Source organism: Scyliorhinus canicula, chromosome 4 (genome assembly GCF_902713615.1).
Source record: "Scyliorhinus canicula chromosome 4, sScyCan1.1, whole genome shotgun sequence".
Taxonomy (NCBI): domain Eukaryota; kingdom Metazoa; phylum Chordata; class Chondrichthyes; order Carcharhiniformes; family Scyliorhinidae; genus Scyliorhinus; species Scyliorhinus canicula.
Window position 1 is genome coordinate 7,847,258 of NC_052149.1, and position 15,714 is coordinate 7,862,971.

At 51.5% G+C, this 15,714-nt stretch overlaps 1 protein-coding gene across 2 annotated transcripts in view; it reads right to left on the bottom strand.

Annotated features, from left to right (window-relative positions):
• The window catches only part of samd13 (sterile alpha motif domain containing 13), a 63,616-nt gene that overhangs the window by 18,967 nt on the left and 28,935 nt on the right, over positions 1-15,714 (bottom strand). The window contains exon 5 of one of the 2 annotated variants that reach the window (XM_038793666.1): positions 3,392-3,529. The exons of the other annotated variant lie outside the window; for it this stretch is intronic. Coding sequence (XP_038649594.1) covers positions 3,392-3,529 — 138 coding nt within the window. The remainder of the gene's footprint in view (positions 1-3,391; positions 3,530-15,714) is intronic. 2 annotated transcript variants of the gene reach the window in all.

Below are 15,714 nucleotides of genomic sequence, written 5' to 3' on the forward strand. Positions count from 1 at the left end.
GTTGGAGCTGCACTCATCCAAGCAAGTGAAATGAAAATCGCTTATTGTCACAAGTAGGCTTCAATGAAGTTACTGTGAAAAGCCCCTAGTCGCCACATTCCGGCGCCTGTCCGGGGAGGCTGGTACGGGAAGTGGAGAGTATTCCATCACACTCCTGACTTGTGCCTTGTAGATGGTGGACAGGCTTGGGGTGGGGCACTGAATTCTTAGCCTCTGACCTGCTCTTGTAGCCACAGTATTTATATGGCTATTTCAGTTCGCCCTCTGATCAATGGTAACCCCAGAATGTTGATAGTGGGGTATTCAGCGATGGTAATGCCATTGAATGTCAAAGAACGACAGTTGGATTCTTTCTTGGAGATGGTCATTGCCCGGCATTTGTGCAGCATGAACATTACTTGCCATGTGTCAGCCCAAGCCTGAATATTGTCCAGGTCCTGCGGCATTTTGACATGGACTGCTTCATTATCTGAGTTGTCGCAAATGGTGCTGATGAAGATTGTGCAGTCAACTGCAAATAACCCCACTTTCAACCTCCTGATAGAAGTCAGGGCATTGATGAAGCAGCTGAAGATGGTTGGGCCAAGGACACAATCCTGAGGAACACCTGCAGTGATGTGCTGGAGCTGAGATGATTGACCTCCAACCAACACAACCATCTTCCTTTGTGCCGGGTATGACTCCAACCAGCGGAGCGTTTTCCCCAATTCCCATTGACTCCAGTTTTGCGAGGGCTCCTTGATGTCACACCCGGCCAAATGTTGCCTTGATGTCAAGGGCAGTCACTCTCACCTCACCTCTGGAGATCAGTTCTTTTGTCCATGTTTGAACCAAGGCTGTAATGAGGTCATGAGCGGAGTGACCCTGGCGGAACCTAAACCTGGTGTGGTGGTAATTGGCCAGGTTCGATTTGTCCAGCTTTGTGTGTACAGGACTCACCTGGGCAATATTCCACATTACCGGGTAGATGTTAGTGTTGTAGGTGTACTGGAACAGCCTGGCTAGGGGTGCGGCAAGTTCTGGAGCACAAGACTTCTGGACTATTGCCGGAACATTGTCAGATTTGCAGTATCCAGTGCCTTCAGCCATTTCTTACGGCTGGAGTGAATTGTACTGGCTGAAGACTGACATCCATGATGAAGGCGATCTATGAAGGAGACCGAGATAGATCATCTACTTGGCACTTCTGGCTGAAGATTGTTGCGAATGCTTCAACTTTATCTTTTGGGGCAGCACGGTGGCGCAGTGGTTAGCACTGCTGCCTCATGGCGCCGAGGTCCCAGGTCCGATCCCGGCTCTGGGTCACTGTCTGTGTGGCGTTTGCACATTCTCCCCGTGTTTGTATGGGTTTTCGCCTCCACAACCCAAAGATGTGCAGGTTAGGTGGATTGGCCAGGCTAAATTGCCCCTTAATTGGAAAAAGTGAATTGGGTGCTCTAAATTTATTTTTTTTTAACTTTTATCTTTTGCACAGATGTGTTGGGCTCATGCATCATTGAGGATGGGGATATTTGTGGAGCCTACTCTAGTGAGTTGTTTAATTGTCCGCCACCACTCATAGCTGGATGTGGCAGGACTGCAGAGCTTAGATCTGATACGTTGGTGTGTAATCGCTTAGCTCTGTCTGTTATTTGCTGCTAATGCTGTTTGGCACACAGGTCGTGCTGTGTTGTAGCTTCACCAGGTGAACACCTCATTTTTCGGTCTGCCTGATGTTGCTCCTGGCATGTTCTCCTGCACTCTTCATTGAACAGGGTTGATCCCCTGGCTGGGTGGTAATGGTAGAGTGGGGGATATGCCGGGCCATGAGGTTACAGATTGTGGTTGAACACAATTCTGCTGGTGACCCACATGGATGCCCAGTCTAGAGTTACTCTGTTCGAAGTCTACCCCATTTAGCTCTGTGGTAGTGCCACACAACACGATAGACGGTATCCTCAGTGTGAAGACAAGACTTTGTCACCACAAGGACTGGGCGGTGGTCACGTTTACCGATACTGCCTGGGACAGATGCATCTGCAGCAGGCAGGTTGGTGAGGATGAGGTCAAGTATGTTTTTCTCTCTTGTTGGTTCTCTCATCACCTGCTGCAGTCCCAGTCTAGCAGCTATGTCTCTGGTTCAGGCATCGTCAAACTCGGGGGCACGACCCTCGGGAGGGTCACGGAGGCGTCTGTCACGGCGCTCCCGATCGCGCAAACCTGCGTGCAATAGCCGCAGCAGCCGGCTGTTAATAACGCCGGCTGCAAGCGGCCTTCAAAATGGCTGCGAACATGTATTTAAAAATTGGCCGCACTGCGCATGCGTGCTAGATCATCGGCACTCATGCTTACAACTGTGAACTTGTTAAAAAAAAATGAATAACATAAATGATAAAAATAAAAATAAAATGAATGAATAAACTGAATAAACCCCCCCCCCCCGAACTTGGAAAACAAAAAGCTGCGACCGTTTTAAAAAAAAGTGGCCGCACTGTGCATGCGTACTAGATTATCGGCACGCATGCGCACTACGGCAGCATTTTTAAAAAACGGTCGCAGCTTTTTGTTTTCCAAGTTCGGAGGGTTTTTATTCAGTTTATTCATTCATTTTATTTTTATTTTTTTAACTTATTTTGTTAATTTTTTTTTTACAAGTTCGGGGGGGGGGGTTTATTTGGTAAAATTTTACAGGAAAAAAATGGAGAACTTTGGACAGATGGAGACTCCATACTTTCCAACACGGGAAGGCTTCACCTTCATCCAACAGGTTCCATTGGAGGAGCGTGTACGAGGGCCAAAGGGACCCAAAACCATTTCCTCCATTTTTGTCAGCAGCAAATAAGGTCAGAGAAAATGGTGGGTCGCGCAGGTCGGCCGGCGTGGGTCGCGCAGGTCGGCCGGCGTGGGTCGCGAAGGTTGGCCGGTTGGTAAAAATGGGAGCCCCGGAAAAAAAGTTTGACGAACCCTGCTCTAGTTCTATCGATTGTGATAAAACCCATCTGGTTTATTCATGTCCTTCAGGGAAGGAAATCTGCCGTCCTTACCTGGTCTGGCCTACATGTGACTCCAGACCCACAGCAATTTAGTTGACTCAAATGGCTTAGCAAACCACTGAGTTCACGGGCAATTCGGGGTGGGCAACAAATGCTGGTCCAGCCAGCGACGTCCTCTGAAAGAATAAATAGTTTGATAGCTCCTTCAAAGAGCCAGTATGGACGCAGTGTACCAGCTGACCCCCTGGTGTGCTGTGTCAGTTTGTTTTACAACTGATGGGACTGAGTTGAAGAAGTTAACTAAGCAAAGAGCCAGCGAGTGCGACAATCATTAACACAGAAAGTAGGATAACTGCCAAGCGGCTTGCCGTTCCTCCCTGGACTTTAATTGCGCCGGGAAATCTAGACCGTCCCATTACCTGCTGCTCGTTGCTCTGCCTCCTCTTTGGCCGTGTCATTTTTCCGGGCAAGGTCAGGAGACGGAAGTCGAACGAGTAACATCCTTTTTGCCGCCTCTTCCCTGAAGCTGGTCACACACTCCCCGTACAGCCACTGATCTGAAGAAATCCCAAGCAGTTAGCAGTTATATTGCTGCGATTTACCAACCCTGCAGGTTTTACTTGAAATGGCGCCGGAATGTGGCGACTCGGGGCTTTTACAGTAACTTGAAAAATGAAATGAAAATCACTTATTGTCACGAGTAGGCTTCAATGAAGTTACTGTGAAAAGCCCCTAGTCGCCACATTCCGGCGCCTGTCCGGGGAGGCTGGTACGGGAATCGAACCGTGCTGCTGGCCTGCTTGGTCTGCTTTAAAAGCCAGCGATTTAGCCCAGTGAGCTAAACCAGCCCCTGTGGTGGCTTACTGGGAAAGGTGACAATATCATTCACTATATTCTTGTACAAAAGTGCAGCGCATTTTCATCAACCAACTTCCGGCGATTTTTAATTCTCCTCGTGTGACTCAGATATTAATTAGATCTCAATTCTCCAAACACTTGCGTCTGTCAAATTAAACAAACCTCACCTTTCAGTCTGAAATCAATGGTAGCGGAGGCCCCAGAGAGAAAACTAAATTTAAAACAAAATCTAATCTGGAGCATCCAGATTTTCTGAAGCCGATCAAGGTTCTAAATGAGATCATCTCGTTCAGCAATCAAAAATAATCCAATGCCTAACTTGTCCTTCTCCTTCCTCAGCTGCATCTGAAATAGCTCAGAAAACACAGCAATTTATCCCAACACCGTCTGAGCAACAGTCAGAGAGCTTCACACACACACACACACACACACACGCACATGCCCACACACGCGCAGAGGTAGGGGTGGGTGGTGATCGGCAGGGGAGGCAGAGACAAGGAAGCAGACAGGGAGAGAGGGAAGCAGACAGGGAGAGAGGGAAGCAGACAGGGAGAGAGGGAAGCAGACAGGGAGAGAGGGAAGCAGACAGGGAGAGAGGGAAGCAGACAGGGAGAGAGGGAAGCAGAAGGGAGAGAGGGAAGCAGACAGGGAGAGCGAAGCAGACAGGGAGAGGGAGAAGCAGACAGGGAGAGAGGGAAGCAGACAGGGAGAGAGGGAAGCAGACAGGGAGAGAGGGAAGCAGACAGGGAGAGGGAGAAGCAGACAGGGAGAGAGGGAAGCAGACAGGGAGAGGGAGAAGCAGACAGGGAGAGGGAGAAGCAGACAGGGAGAGAGGGAAGCAAACAGGGAGAGGGAGAAGCAGACAGGGAGAGAGGGAAGCAGACAGGGAGAGGGAGAAGCAGACAGGGAGAGAGGGAAGCAGACAGGGAGAGGGAGAAGCAGACAGGGAGAGAGGGAAGCAGACAGGGAGAGGGAGAAGCAGACAGGGAGAGAGGGAAGCAGACAGGGAGAGGGAGAAGCAGACAGGGAGAGGGAGAAGCAGACAGGGAGAGAGGGAAGCAGACAGGGAGAGGGAGAAGCAGACAGGGAGAGAGGGAAGCAGACAGGGAGAGGGAGAAGCAGACAGGGAGAGAGGGAAGCAGACAGGGAGAGGGAGAAGCAGACAGGGAGAGAGGGAAGCAGACAGGGAGAGGGAGAAGCAGACAGGGAGAGAGGGAAGCAGACAGGGAGAGGGAGAAGCAGACAGGGAGAGAGGGAAGCAGACAGGGAGAGGGAGAAGCAGACAGGGAGAGAGGGAAGCAGACAGGGAAAAAGAGAAGCAGACAGGGAGAGGGGGAAGCAGACAGGGAGAGAGGGAAGCAGACAGGGAGAGGGAGAAGCAGACAGGGAGAGAGGGAAGCAGACAGGGAGAGGGAGAAGCAGACAGGGAGAGAGGGAAGCAGACAGGGAGAGGGAGAAGCAGACAGGGAGAGAGGGAAGCAGACAGGGAGAGGGAGAAGCAGACAGGGAGAGAGGGAAGCAGACAGGGAAAAAGAGAAGCAGACAGGGAGAGGGGGAAGCAGACAGGGAGAAGCAGTCAGAGAGACGAGCAGACAGAGAGAAACCAGTCAGAAAGAGGCCAGTCAGAAAGAGTGAGAAGCAGACAGGGAGAGGGAGAAGCAGACAGGGAGAAGCAGTCAGAGAGACGAGCAGACAGAGAGAAACCAGTCAGAAAGAGGCCAGTCAGAAAGAGTGAGAAGCAGACAGGGAGAGCAGGCAGAAGGAGAAAAAAAGAGAGAGAGAAAAAGAGTGATGTAGAGAAGCAGGGAGAGCACGAGAGAGAGAGAGAGAGAGAGAAGCAGACAGAGAGACGCAGACAGAGAGAGAGGTAGACAGAGATAGAAATTAGAGAGAATAAGCTTTGTATCCCTCACTGACTTGCAAGTGAGCCTGAGCTGATTGTTATACTGGGTAAACGCTCAACACTTACTGCTCTGAACTCCAACTCAGTCACAGACACCTTTTTAATCAGACGCTCTGAATAGGAGTTTGACTGGCTCCCTGCAGTCTGTGAGCTCAGTATTGAGCCTGTTGTTGGCCTTCTCTTGTTGCTGAAGAAATCCTCACATTTAAATCACTAATCACATCCAGACTGTAAAGGTAAATAAATCATGCAGTGCACACAGGGCAGCGTGCTCTCCATATCCTCATACCACAGGAATGAACTTTCCACACAGCCTGAAGCGGAGGCCAATGTTGCAGCACTCAGCTCTGACAATGAGCATCACTGCTTGCTGTGAATAAGAATCTGTAACCCAGCACAAGACATCTTGAGCTACTCGAAAAGCAAAGACGTAAGCCTCTGCACGATCAATATAGGAACAGGCCATTCAGCCCCTCGGGTCTGTTCTGCCATCCCATGAGATCACAGCTGATCTGCTCCCCATGTCCCTGCCTTTGACCCGTTACCCTCCGTAACCTAACAAAAATCCATCAATCTCAATTAACAAACTGATCTTGCATCAAGTCGAAGGAGCGCCAAAACAAATAGAAACAGATAGTGTACCCGAACTGGCGCTCGTTGTGTGGCAACCAGGGGCTTTTCATAGTAATTTCTTTGCAGTATTAATGTAAGCTTACTTTTTTTAAATATATTTTTATTCTCCTCCATTTTCACATTTTCTCCCGAATTTACATTCACCAACAATAAACAATAATCAGTAACAAATATGTCAATCCCCATAACAATAACAACGATCCCATCCTCCAACCAAACCCCAAACATCAGCCCGCATGTTTACATAAACAAATGACAAAAAGGAATCAGGGATTACCCATATCATCCTTAATATACACATCCCCCCTCCCCCACAACCCCCCCCCCCCCCCCCCCCCCCCCCCCACTAATGTTCGATGTTATCCAGTTCTTGAAAGTGCATAATGAATAATGCCCATGACTTGTAGAACCCGTCCGTCCTTCCCCTCAGTTCAAACTCAACTTTCTTAAGGTCAAGTATTCCAACAGGTCCCCCCGCCACGCCAGGGCACAGGGTGGAGAGGTTGCTCTCCATCCCATCAGGATCCAACTTCGGGTGATCAACGAGGCGAAGGCTACAACATCTTCCACCGCACCCGTTTCCAACCCCGGCTGGTCCGACACCCCGAATATGGCCTCTCGAGGGCCTGGGTCCAGTTTCACGTGCACCACCTTGGAAATTACCCTAAAAACCTCCTTCCAGTAATCCTCTAGCTTTGGGCAGGACCAAAACATATGAATGTGATTAGCGCCCCCCCCCCCCCCCCCCCCCCCCCCCACCCCCCGCAACACTCACACACATCTTCTACTCCTTCAAAGAGCCGGTTCATCCTTGCCCGCGTGAGGTGTGCTCTGTACACCACCTTCAGTTGTATCAGCCCCAACCTCGCACATGAGGTGGAGGCATTCACTCTCCAGAGCACCTCACACTAGACCCCCTCCTCTATAACCTCTCCCAACTCTTCCTCCCACTTTGCTTTGATTCCTTCCAGTGGTGCCTTCTCCTCTTCCAAAATATCTCCGTAAACCGCTGACACTACCCGCTTCTCTAGTCCCACGTCAGCACCTCCTCCAGCAATGTGGAGGCCGGCTCCACCGGGCAGCTCTGTATCTCCTTTCTGGCAAAATCTCGAACCTGCATGTATCTAAACATTTCCCCCTGTTCCAGCCCCTTCAAACCTGCAAACCGACCCCTAAGAAACAAATCTTTTAGTGTCTTAATCCCCTTCTCCTCCCATTTCCGAAAATTTCCATCCCACCTCCCTGGCTCAAATCTGTGGTTCCCCCGAATCAGGCATTTCCCTTGACCCTGCCCCCAACCCGAAGTGTTGGCGAAACTGCCTCCAAATTCTCAATGAAGCTATTATTACCGGACTCCCTGAGTATTTCCCCGGGGCTATCGGGAGCGGCGCTGTTGCTAGTGCTTTCAGTCCCGACCCCCTGCACAAACTCTCCTCCATTCTGACCCACTGGGAATCAACCCCTCTGACCCAGCTCCGCACCTTCTCCACGTTCGCCGTCCAGTACAGTAATAATACATCAGGTCCGGAAGACCCAAACCCCCTGCCTGCCTTCCCCTCTGTAGCAGCATCTTTCCTAACTCTGGCCACCTTCCCTCCCCATAGGAGTGAGGTAATCCTTCCCTCAATCTCCCTGAAAAAAGCCTTTGGCAGGAAAATCGGGAGGCATTGAAAAATAAACAGAAATCACGGCAACCCGTTCATTTTAACCGCCTGTACCCGACCCGCCAGTGACAGAGGGAGACCATCCCACCTCGCCAAATCAGCTTTCACTCTCCCCACCAAACTAGAAATATTGTACCTGCGAAGAATCCCCCCCCTTCCCCACACTTCCAGGCAACCTGCACCCCCAGGTATCTAAAGTGAGTCCCTGCCGTACGGAATGGCAGCAGTCCCACCCCTGTCCCCACCCGAGACACCACAAAATACTCACTCTTGTCCAGGTTCTTGTTCAGCTTGTACCCCGAGAAAGACCCAAATACTCGCAGTAGCTCCAATATTCCCCCTATCGACACACTCGGTTCCGACACTTACAGCAGCAAGTCGTCGGCATACACACTCTATGCTCTACCCCCCCCCCCCCCCCCCCCCCCCCCCCCCCCCACCCCCGCACTATTCCTTTCCATGCTCCCAAACTCCTTAATGCGATGGCCAACGTCTCAATCACGAGTGCAAACAGCAAGGGGGACATAGGACGTCCCTGCCTCGTCCCACGGCGGAGAGAAAAGTATCTCGAGCTGATGTTATTTGTGCGGACACTCGTCCCCGGCTCCTTATATAGTAGCTTTACCCAGTTCACAAATCTTGATCCAATCCCAAACTGCTCCAGAACTGCCATCAAGTACCCCCATTCTACCCGGTCAAACGCCTTCTCAGCAGCCAATGCCACAACCACTTCTATTTCCTTCCCTTGCGCCGGTGCCATAACGACGTTCAAAACCCTCCTAATGTTCGAAAAAAGCTGTCTCTCTCTCACGAACACCGTCTGATCTTCACCTATCACCTTCGGGAGGCACTCCTCCAGCTTACCCGCCAGTACCTTCGCCAATACCTTTGCGTGCACATTCAGAAGTGATATGGGCCTATACGACCCACACTCCGTCGGATCCTTATCTTTTTTTAGCAACAGTGAAATCCATGCCTGCCCCAAGGTTTGTGGCAGCACTCCCTTCCCTTTAAACATCCCAACCATCAGGGGTGCCAGCTTATCTTTTAATTTTTTATAATATTCCACCGGAAACCCATCCGGCCCTGCCACCTTCCCCAACTGCATCCTCCCAATCACATCCTTTATCTCCTGCTCCACTATCGCTCCTTCTAATGTAGCCCTGCCCCCCTCCCCTAGCCTCGGGTACTCCAACCCATCTAGAAATTCCTGCATCTCACGGTCTCTCCCAGGTGGCTCTGACCTGTACAACCTTTCATAAAATTCCTCGAAAACCTTGTTAATCAGATCCGGAGCCACCACCAACTTCCCTGCCCTATCCCTCACCTGAATAATTTCCCTTGCTGCTGCTTCCCTCCAGAGCTGACCTGCTAACATACGCATGTTCATAAACTGCACCCCTCGCTCGTCTCAGTTGGTGCACCGCCTTCCTGGTGGACAGTCGGTCGAAGCTCGCCTATAGTTCCTTCCTCCATTACAGCTTCGCTGGGTCCCCATCTTCTGCATAACTCCTATCTCCCTCCAACATCTCATCTATTACCCTCTGCCGCTCCAACCTCTCCTCTTTGTCCACCTTGGCCTTAAACAAAATTACCTCACCCCTCACCACCGCCTTAGAACCTCCCAGATAACTGCCTTCGACACCTCACCCGTACCGTTGAAACCTACATATTCCTTAATTACCTTTTCAATTTTCTCACAAAACAATTAGTTCCCCAAAAGCCCCACATCCAGTTTCCACCCCGGCCTCTGCACTACCCCCTTCCCCAGTACCATATCCACCCAATGCGGAGCATGATCTGACACAGCAATTGCCGAGTATTCCGACCCTTGACTCCAGCCAGCAAAGCCTTTCCCACCATGAAAAAGTCGATCCGCGAGTATACCTTATGGACTGCTGAGAAAAACGAGTACTCCCGTTCCCTCGGGTGCAGAAACCTCCAAGGGGCCACCCCTCCCATTTCTGCCATTAGCCCAGCCAATGCCTTGGCCCCCCCCCGATGGGACCAGCGAGCGCGGCCGTGACCTGTCCAACCTTGGCTCCTGCACCAAGTTCCAGTCCCCCCCCCCCCCCCCCCCCCCACTATCAGCTTGTGTGTGCCCAAGTCGGGGATGGGGCCATCCTTCTTTGCAAATCCCACACCGTCCCAATTGGGACCGTATACACTTAACAGCGCCACTAACCTCCCCTCCAGCACCCCTGTCACAGTCACATATCGACCCCCCTGATCTGCCACCACCTTCTCCATCTGGAAGCGTACTCTTTTGCTGACAATTACCGCTACCCCTCGAGCCCTTCCGTCAAATTCAGAGGTGAAACACCTGACTAACCCAGCCCTTTTTCAGTCTCACTTGGTCCTTCACCCTCAAGTGAGTCTCCTGCAGCATTGCCACATCGGCTTTCAAGCTTTTAAGATGCACAAGCACCCTTGACCTCTTGATCGGTCCTCCTAACCCCCCTCACGTTCCACGTGACTGTCCTAACTGGGGATCTCCCATCCCCCCCACCCTTCTTATCCACCATCATCATACCACCGGGCCCTGCCCCATGAGCCTGACCCGTCCCTATCCGTTATTAACATTGAACCCCTTCCCCCCTCCCTAGAACCCCCCCTACATTTCCTCTTTAAAAAACATCTCCCAGCATCAATCCCTTCCCCTCCCCTCGCTCGCCTCGTAGGCCCATCGAAACCTGCTAACCAGACTCCAATGTCCACAGCCCTCCTCTCACCTCACCTCCGTTCACTAGCCGACTTTAGTTAGCTGGCGCGGGTGGCTCCCCCGCCAAGGGGTTAGCTAGCGCGGGTGGCTCCCCCCGCCCCCCCGCCAAGGAGTTAGCTAGCGCGGGTGGCCCCCCGCCAAGGGGTTAGCTAGCATGGGTGGCCCCCCGCCAAGGAGTTAGCTAGCGCGGGTGGCTCCCCCCGGCCAAGGAGTTAGCTAGCGTGGGTGGCTCCCCTGCCAAGGAGTTAGCTAGCATGGGTGGCCCCCCGCCAAGGAGTTAGCTAGCGCGGGTGGCCCCCCGCCAAGGGGTTAGCTAGCATGGGTGGCCCCCCGCCAAGGAGTTAGCTAGCGTGGGTGGCTCCCCCCGGCCAAGGAGTTAGCCAGCGCGGGTGGCTCCCCCCGCCACGCTATACCGTCCCCTCCCACCCAGTCCCAGAGAAAGAAAAAAACCAAAACAACAATCCAACCCATACAATTCACTAAACTAAGATATAACCGTCGCAACACAGAACGTCAATCAACCCAACCATTAACTTGAACTCTATAATAATGTAAAGAGAAGTAAATTACAATACACATCAGTAAACAGAAAGTTGTAGCATTTATACATTTTCCAGCTCCCCAGTCACAGTCCACAGTCTCTCTTCCAGCTCCGCTCCTCACGTCTGTCCCAAGCCTTCTGCCCTCACGAACGCCTCCTCCGTCTCAAAATAAAAGTCTTTGGCCTCATACGTTACCCTCAGCTTCGCCGGGTATACCATGCCAAATCGCACTCCCTTTCTGTACAGTGCCACCTTCACTCGCCCAAACGCCGCTCGTCTTTTTACCAACTCCACCGTCAAGCCCTGGTAGATCCGAACTCCAGCACCATCCCACAGCACCTCGCGCTTCTGCTTCGCCCAGCTTAACACCTCCTCCTTAATGCAGTACTTATGGAAGCAGATAATTACTGCTCTTGGCGGCTTGTTCACTTTGGGCTTCGGCCTTAATGACCGATGAGCTCGTTCGGTTTCGTGCTGGGAGGGGTTCTCACCCTCCCCCATCAGCTCCGCCAACTTCTTAGCGAAGTATTGTGCTGACCTTGGGCCCTCTGTCCCTTCGGGCAAGCCCACAATTCTCAAATTGTGCCGCCTCGAGCGGTTCTCCAAGGCCTCAAGCTTTGCTCGGAGTCCTCTGTTGACCTCCACCACCCTCCGCAGCTCGTCCCTTATCGAGGTGAGCTGGTCGCTGTGCTGTGTCACGGCCTCCTCCACTTCCTTTATCTTCTCGCCCTGCTCTCTCACCTCGGCCAATACCTTTGCCACAGCTACCCTCACTGGGGCGATCGCCTCCTCCACCACTGGTTTCAATGCGGCCGCCGTCTCCTTCCTCAAGGCCTCTATGTGCCTCGCAAACTGTTTTTCCAGCTCTACCGCCATCACCTCGGTCATCTTCTCCACCGTAAGTAGTGCGGCCCCACCATGCAGTTCGGCCTCCGCCATCCTGTCAGCACGTTTGCTCGTCTTCTCATTCAGCGGCGAACCCGCGTTTCCTCCCTTCTTCGACGCTGCTTTTCGCATATTGCGTATTGTTTTTCCATTTTTTTTCTTTCCCCTTTTCCCACCTTCACCCTCCTGTCCTTCTTCAATCCGTTTTTTCCTTTGAAAAACAGTCAATTTTTCAAAGGCCGGGGGGGGGGGGGGGGGGGGAAGTTTTTCCACCAAGCTTATTTAAAACTTCTTCCTTCTCTTCTTTTTTGGCATCCCTCCAGACTTTCCCTGGGACTGGATTTCAACTTTCTCGGCACGCTCTAGGTGGGAGCCAGCGACGTGGGACATCACTTCTACATCCCGCCCTGGCTTCGGGCCTCCCGCCTCGGCCCCCGCTTGGCTCTGCCCCCGCTGCTCAGCCCCTCGAGCCCGCGCGCTGGGCCCGACGCCTCGGCACCTGCCGCCCGACACCCACGCGGGATCCTTCGCTGGTTTTCAAACCGGCCACGCTAGCTGCCCGTGACGGTCCCAAAGGCCGTCAATAGTTTGGGGGGGGGGGGGGATCGAAAAGTCGGGGAACCTCTGAAAGTGCCGCAAATCGTGGCCACTAGCGGGAGCTCCTCTCGATCTAATGTAAGCTTACTTAATAATAAAATAACTATCTTTACTAATGTCACAAGTGATACTAATGATTATCATTATAACCAAGTACCAGAGACAGAGCCCACTACCATTCCTCCAACCACGACAGACAGAGATGTATAAGAACTGTCAATCCGCAAGAATGCCTGCATTTATAAGATCGGGAGACTTAATAATAATAATCTTTATTAGCGCTTGTTCGGGTACACTGAGGGAGAATTCAGAATGTCCAATTCACCTCACAAGCACGTCTTTCGGGACTTGTGGGAGGAAACCGGAGCACCCGGAGGAAACCCACGCAGACATGGGGAAAACGTGCAGACTCCGCACAGACAGTGACCCAAGCCGGGAATCGAACCTGGAACCTGGCGCTGTGAGGCCGCAGTGTTAACCACTGTGCTACCGTGCAGGTTCAGGTGCATTGATCCTTAAAATGCCACAAACAAGTACAGAAAATAATCAAAAAGGCTAATGGAATGCTAGCCTTTTTATCCAGAGGATTGGAATATAAAGACACAGGGGTTATGCTGCAACTGTACAAAACCCTGGTTAGACCCCACTTGGAGTCACTTGGAGCAGTTCTGGGCACCACTTTAGGAAGGATACTTTGACCTTGGAGGGAGTGCATCGTTGGGTTGGATTGGATTGGATTTGTTTATTGTCACGTGTACTGAGGTACAGTGAAAAGTATATTTCTGCGAGCAGCTCAACAGATCATTAAGTACATGGGAAGAAAAGGGAATAAAAGAAAATACATAATAGCGCAACACAAGATATACAATGTAACTACATAAGCACCGGCATCGGATGAAGCATACAGGGCGTAGTGTTAATGAGGTCAGTCCATAAGAGGGTCGTTTAGGAGTCTGGTGACAGTGGGGAAGAAGCTGTTTTTGAATCTGTTTGTGTGCTGTTCTCAGCCTTCTGTATTTCCTGCCCGATGGAAGAAGCTGGAAGAGTGAGTAAGCCGGGTGGGAGGGTTCTTTGATTATGCTGCCCGCTTTCCCCAGGCAGCGGGAAGTGTGGATGGGAGTCAATGGATGGGAGGCAGGTTCGTGTGATGGACTGGGCGGTGTTCACGACTCTCTGAAGTTCCTTGCGGTCCTGGGCCGAACAGTTGCCATACCAGGCTGTGATGCAGCCAGATAGGATGCTTTCTATAGTTTGCAAAAATGATACCTGGTTTACAGGGGTTAAACTAGGAGGAGCGATTACACAAATTAGCAATTGTTTTAGGTAGAATTCAGGAAGTTAAGGGGTGCTCTGACCGAAATCTTCAAGTTATTAAGAGGGAAAGTCAGGGTAGATAAACTATTTCCACCAGGTGACACGGTGGTGCAGTGGTTAGCACTGCTGCCTCACGCCGCTGAGGTACCCAGGTTCGATCCCGGCTCTGGGTCACTGTCCGTGTGGAGTTTGCACATTCTCCCCGTGTTTGCATGGGTTTCGCCCCCACAACCCAAAGATGTGCAGGGGAGGTGGATTAGCCATACAAACTTACCCCTTAATTGAGGAAAAAAAGAATTGAGTACTCTAATTTTTTTATAAACCTATTTCCACTAGTTGGAGATTCTAAAACTCGAGAGGCATAGTCTAAAAATTAGGGCAAGACATTCAGGAGAGATATCGGGAAGAACCTCTTCACTCAAAGGGTGGTAGAGATTTGGGACTCTCTCCCACAAACAGCAGCTGAAGCCACATCAGTTGTTAACTTTAAATCTGCGGGCAGCACGGTGACACAGTGGGTTAGCCCTGCAGCCTCACGGCGCCGAGGTCCCAGGTTCGATCCCGGCTCTGGGTCACTGTCAGTGTGGAAAGGATGTCCCGAAGCGTGGTACATTGGCGAGACCATGCAGACGCTGCGACAACGAATGAATGGACATCGCGCGACAATCGCCAGGCAGGAATGTTCCCTTCCAGTCGGGGAACACTTCAGCTGTCAAGGGCATTCAGCCTCTGATCTCCCGGGTAAGTGTTCTCCAAGGCGGCCTTCAGGACTCGCGACAACGTAGAATCACCGAGCAGAAACTTATAGCCAAGTTCCGCACACATGAGTACGGCCTCAACCAGGACCTGGGATTCATGTCCCATTGCATTCATCCCCCACCATCTGGCCTGGACTTGCAAAATCCTACCAACTGTCCTGGCTTGAGACAATTCACACCTCTTTAACCTGGGGTTACCCCTATCTCTGGATCTGTAAAGACTTGATTACCTGCAAATGCTCGCATTCTAAGCATTGTCTGGCATCTTTGAATTTGTCTATATATATGTTTCTGGAACATGCCTCTCCATTCACCTGAGGAAGGAGCAGTGCTCCGAAAGCTAGTGTTTTTGAAACAAACATGTTGGGCTTTAACCTGGTGTTGTAAGACTGTGCCCACCCCAGTCCAACGCCGGCATCTCCACATCAGTGTGGAGTTTGCACACTCTCCCCGTGTTTGCGTGGGTTTCGCCCCCCCACAACCCAAAAACGTGCAGGCTAGGTGGATACAAGACCAGGCATGTACTTCTGAGGCTGTATAAGGCTCTGGTCAGACCCCGTTTGGAGTATTGTGAGCAGTTTTGGGCCCCGTATCTAAGGAAGGATGTGTTGGCCTTGAAAAGGGTCCAGAGGAGGTTCACAAGAATGATCCCTGGAATGAAGAACTTGTCGTATGAGGAACGGTTGGGGATCCTGGGTCTGTACTTGTTGGAGTTTAGAAGGATGAGAGGGGATCTTATTGAAACGTACAAGATACTGTGAGGCCTGAATAGAGTGGACATGGAGAGGATGTTTCCACTTGTCGGAAAAAGTAGAACCAGAGGACACAATCTCAGACTAAAAGGACGATCCTTTAAAACAGAGATG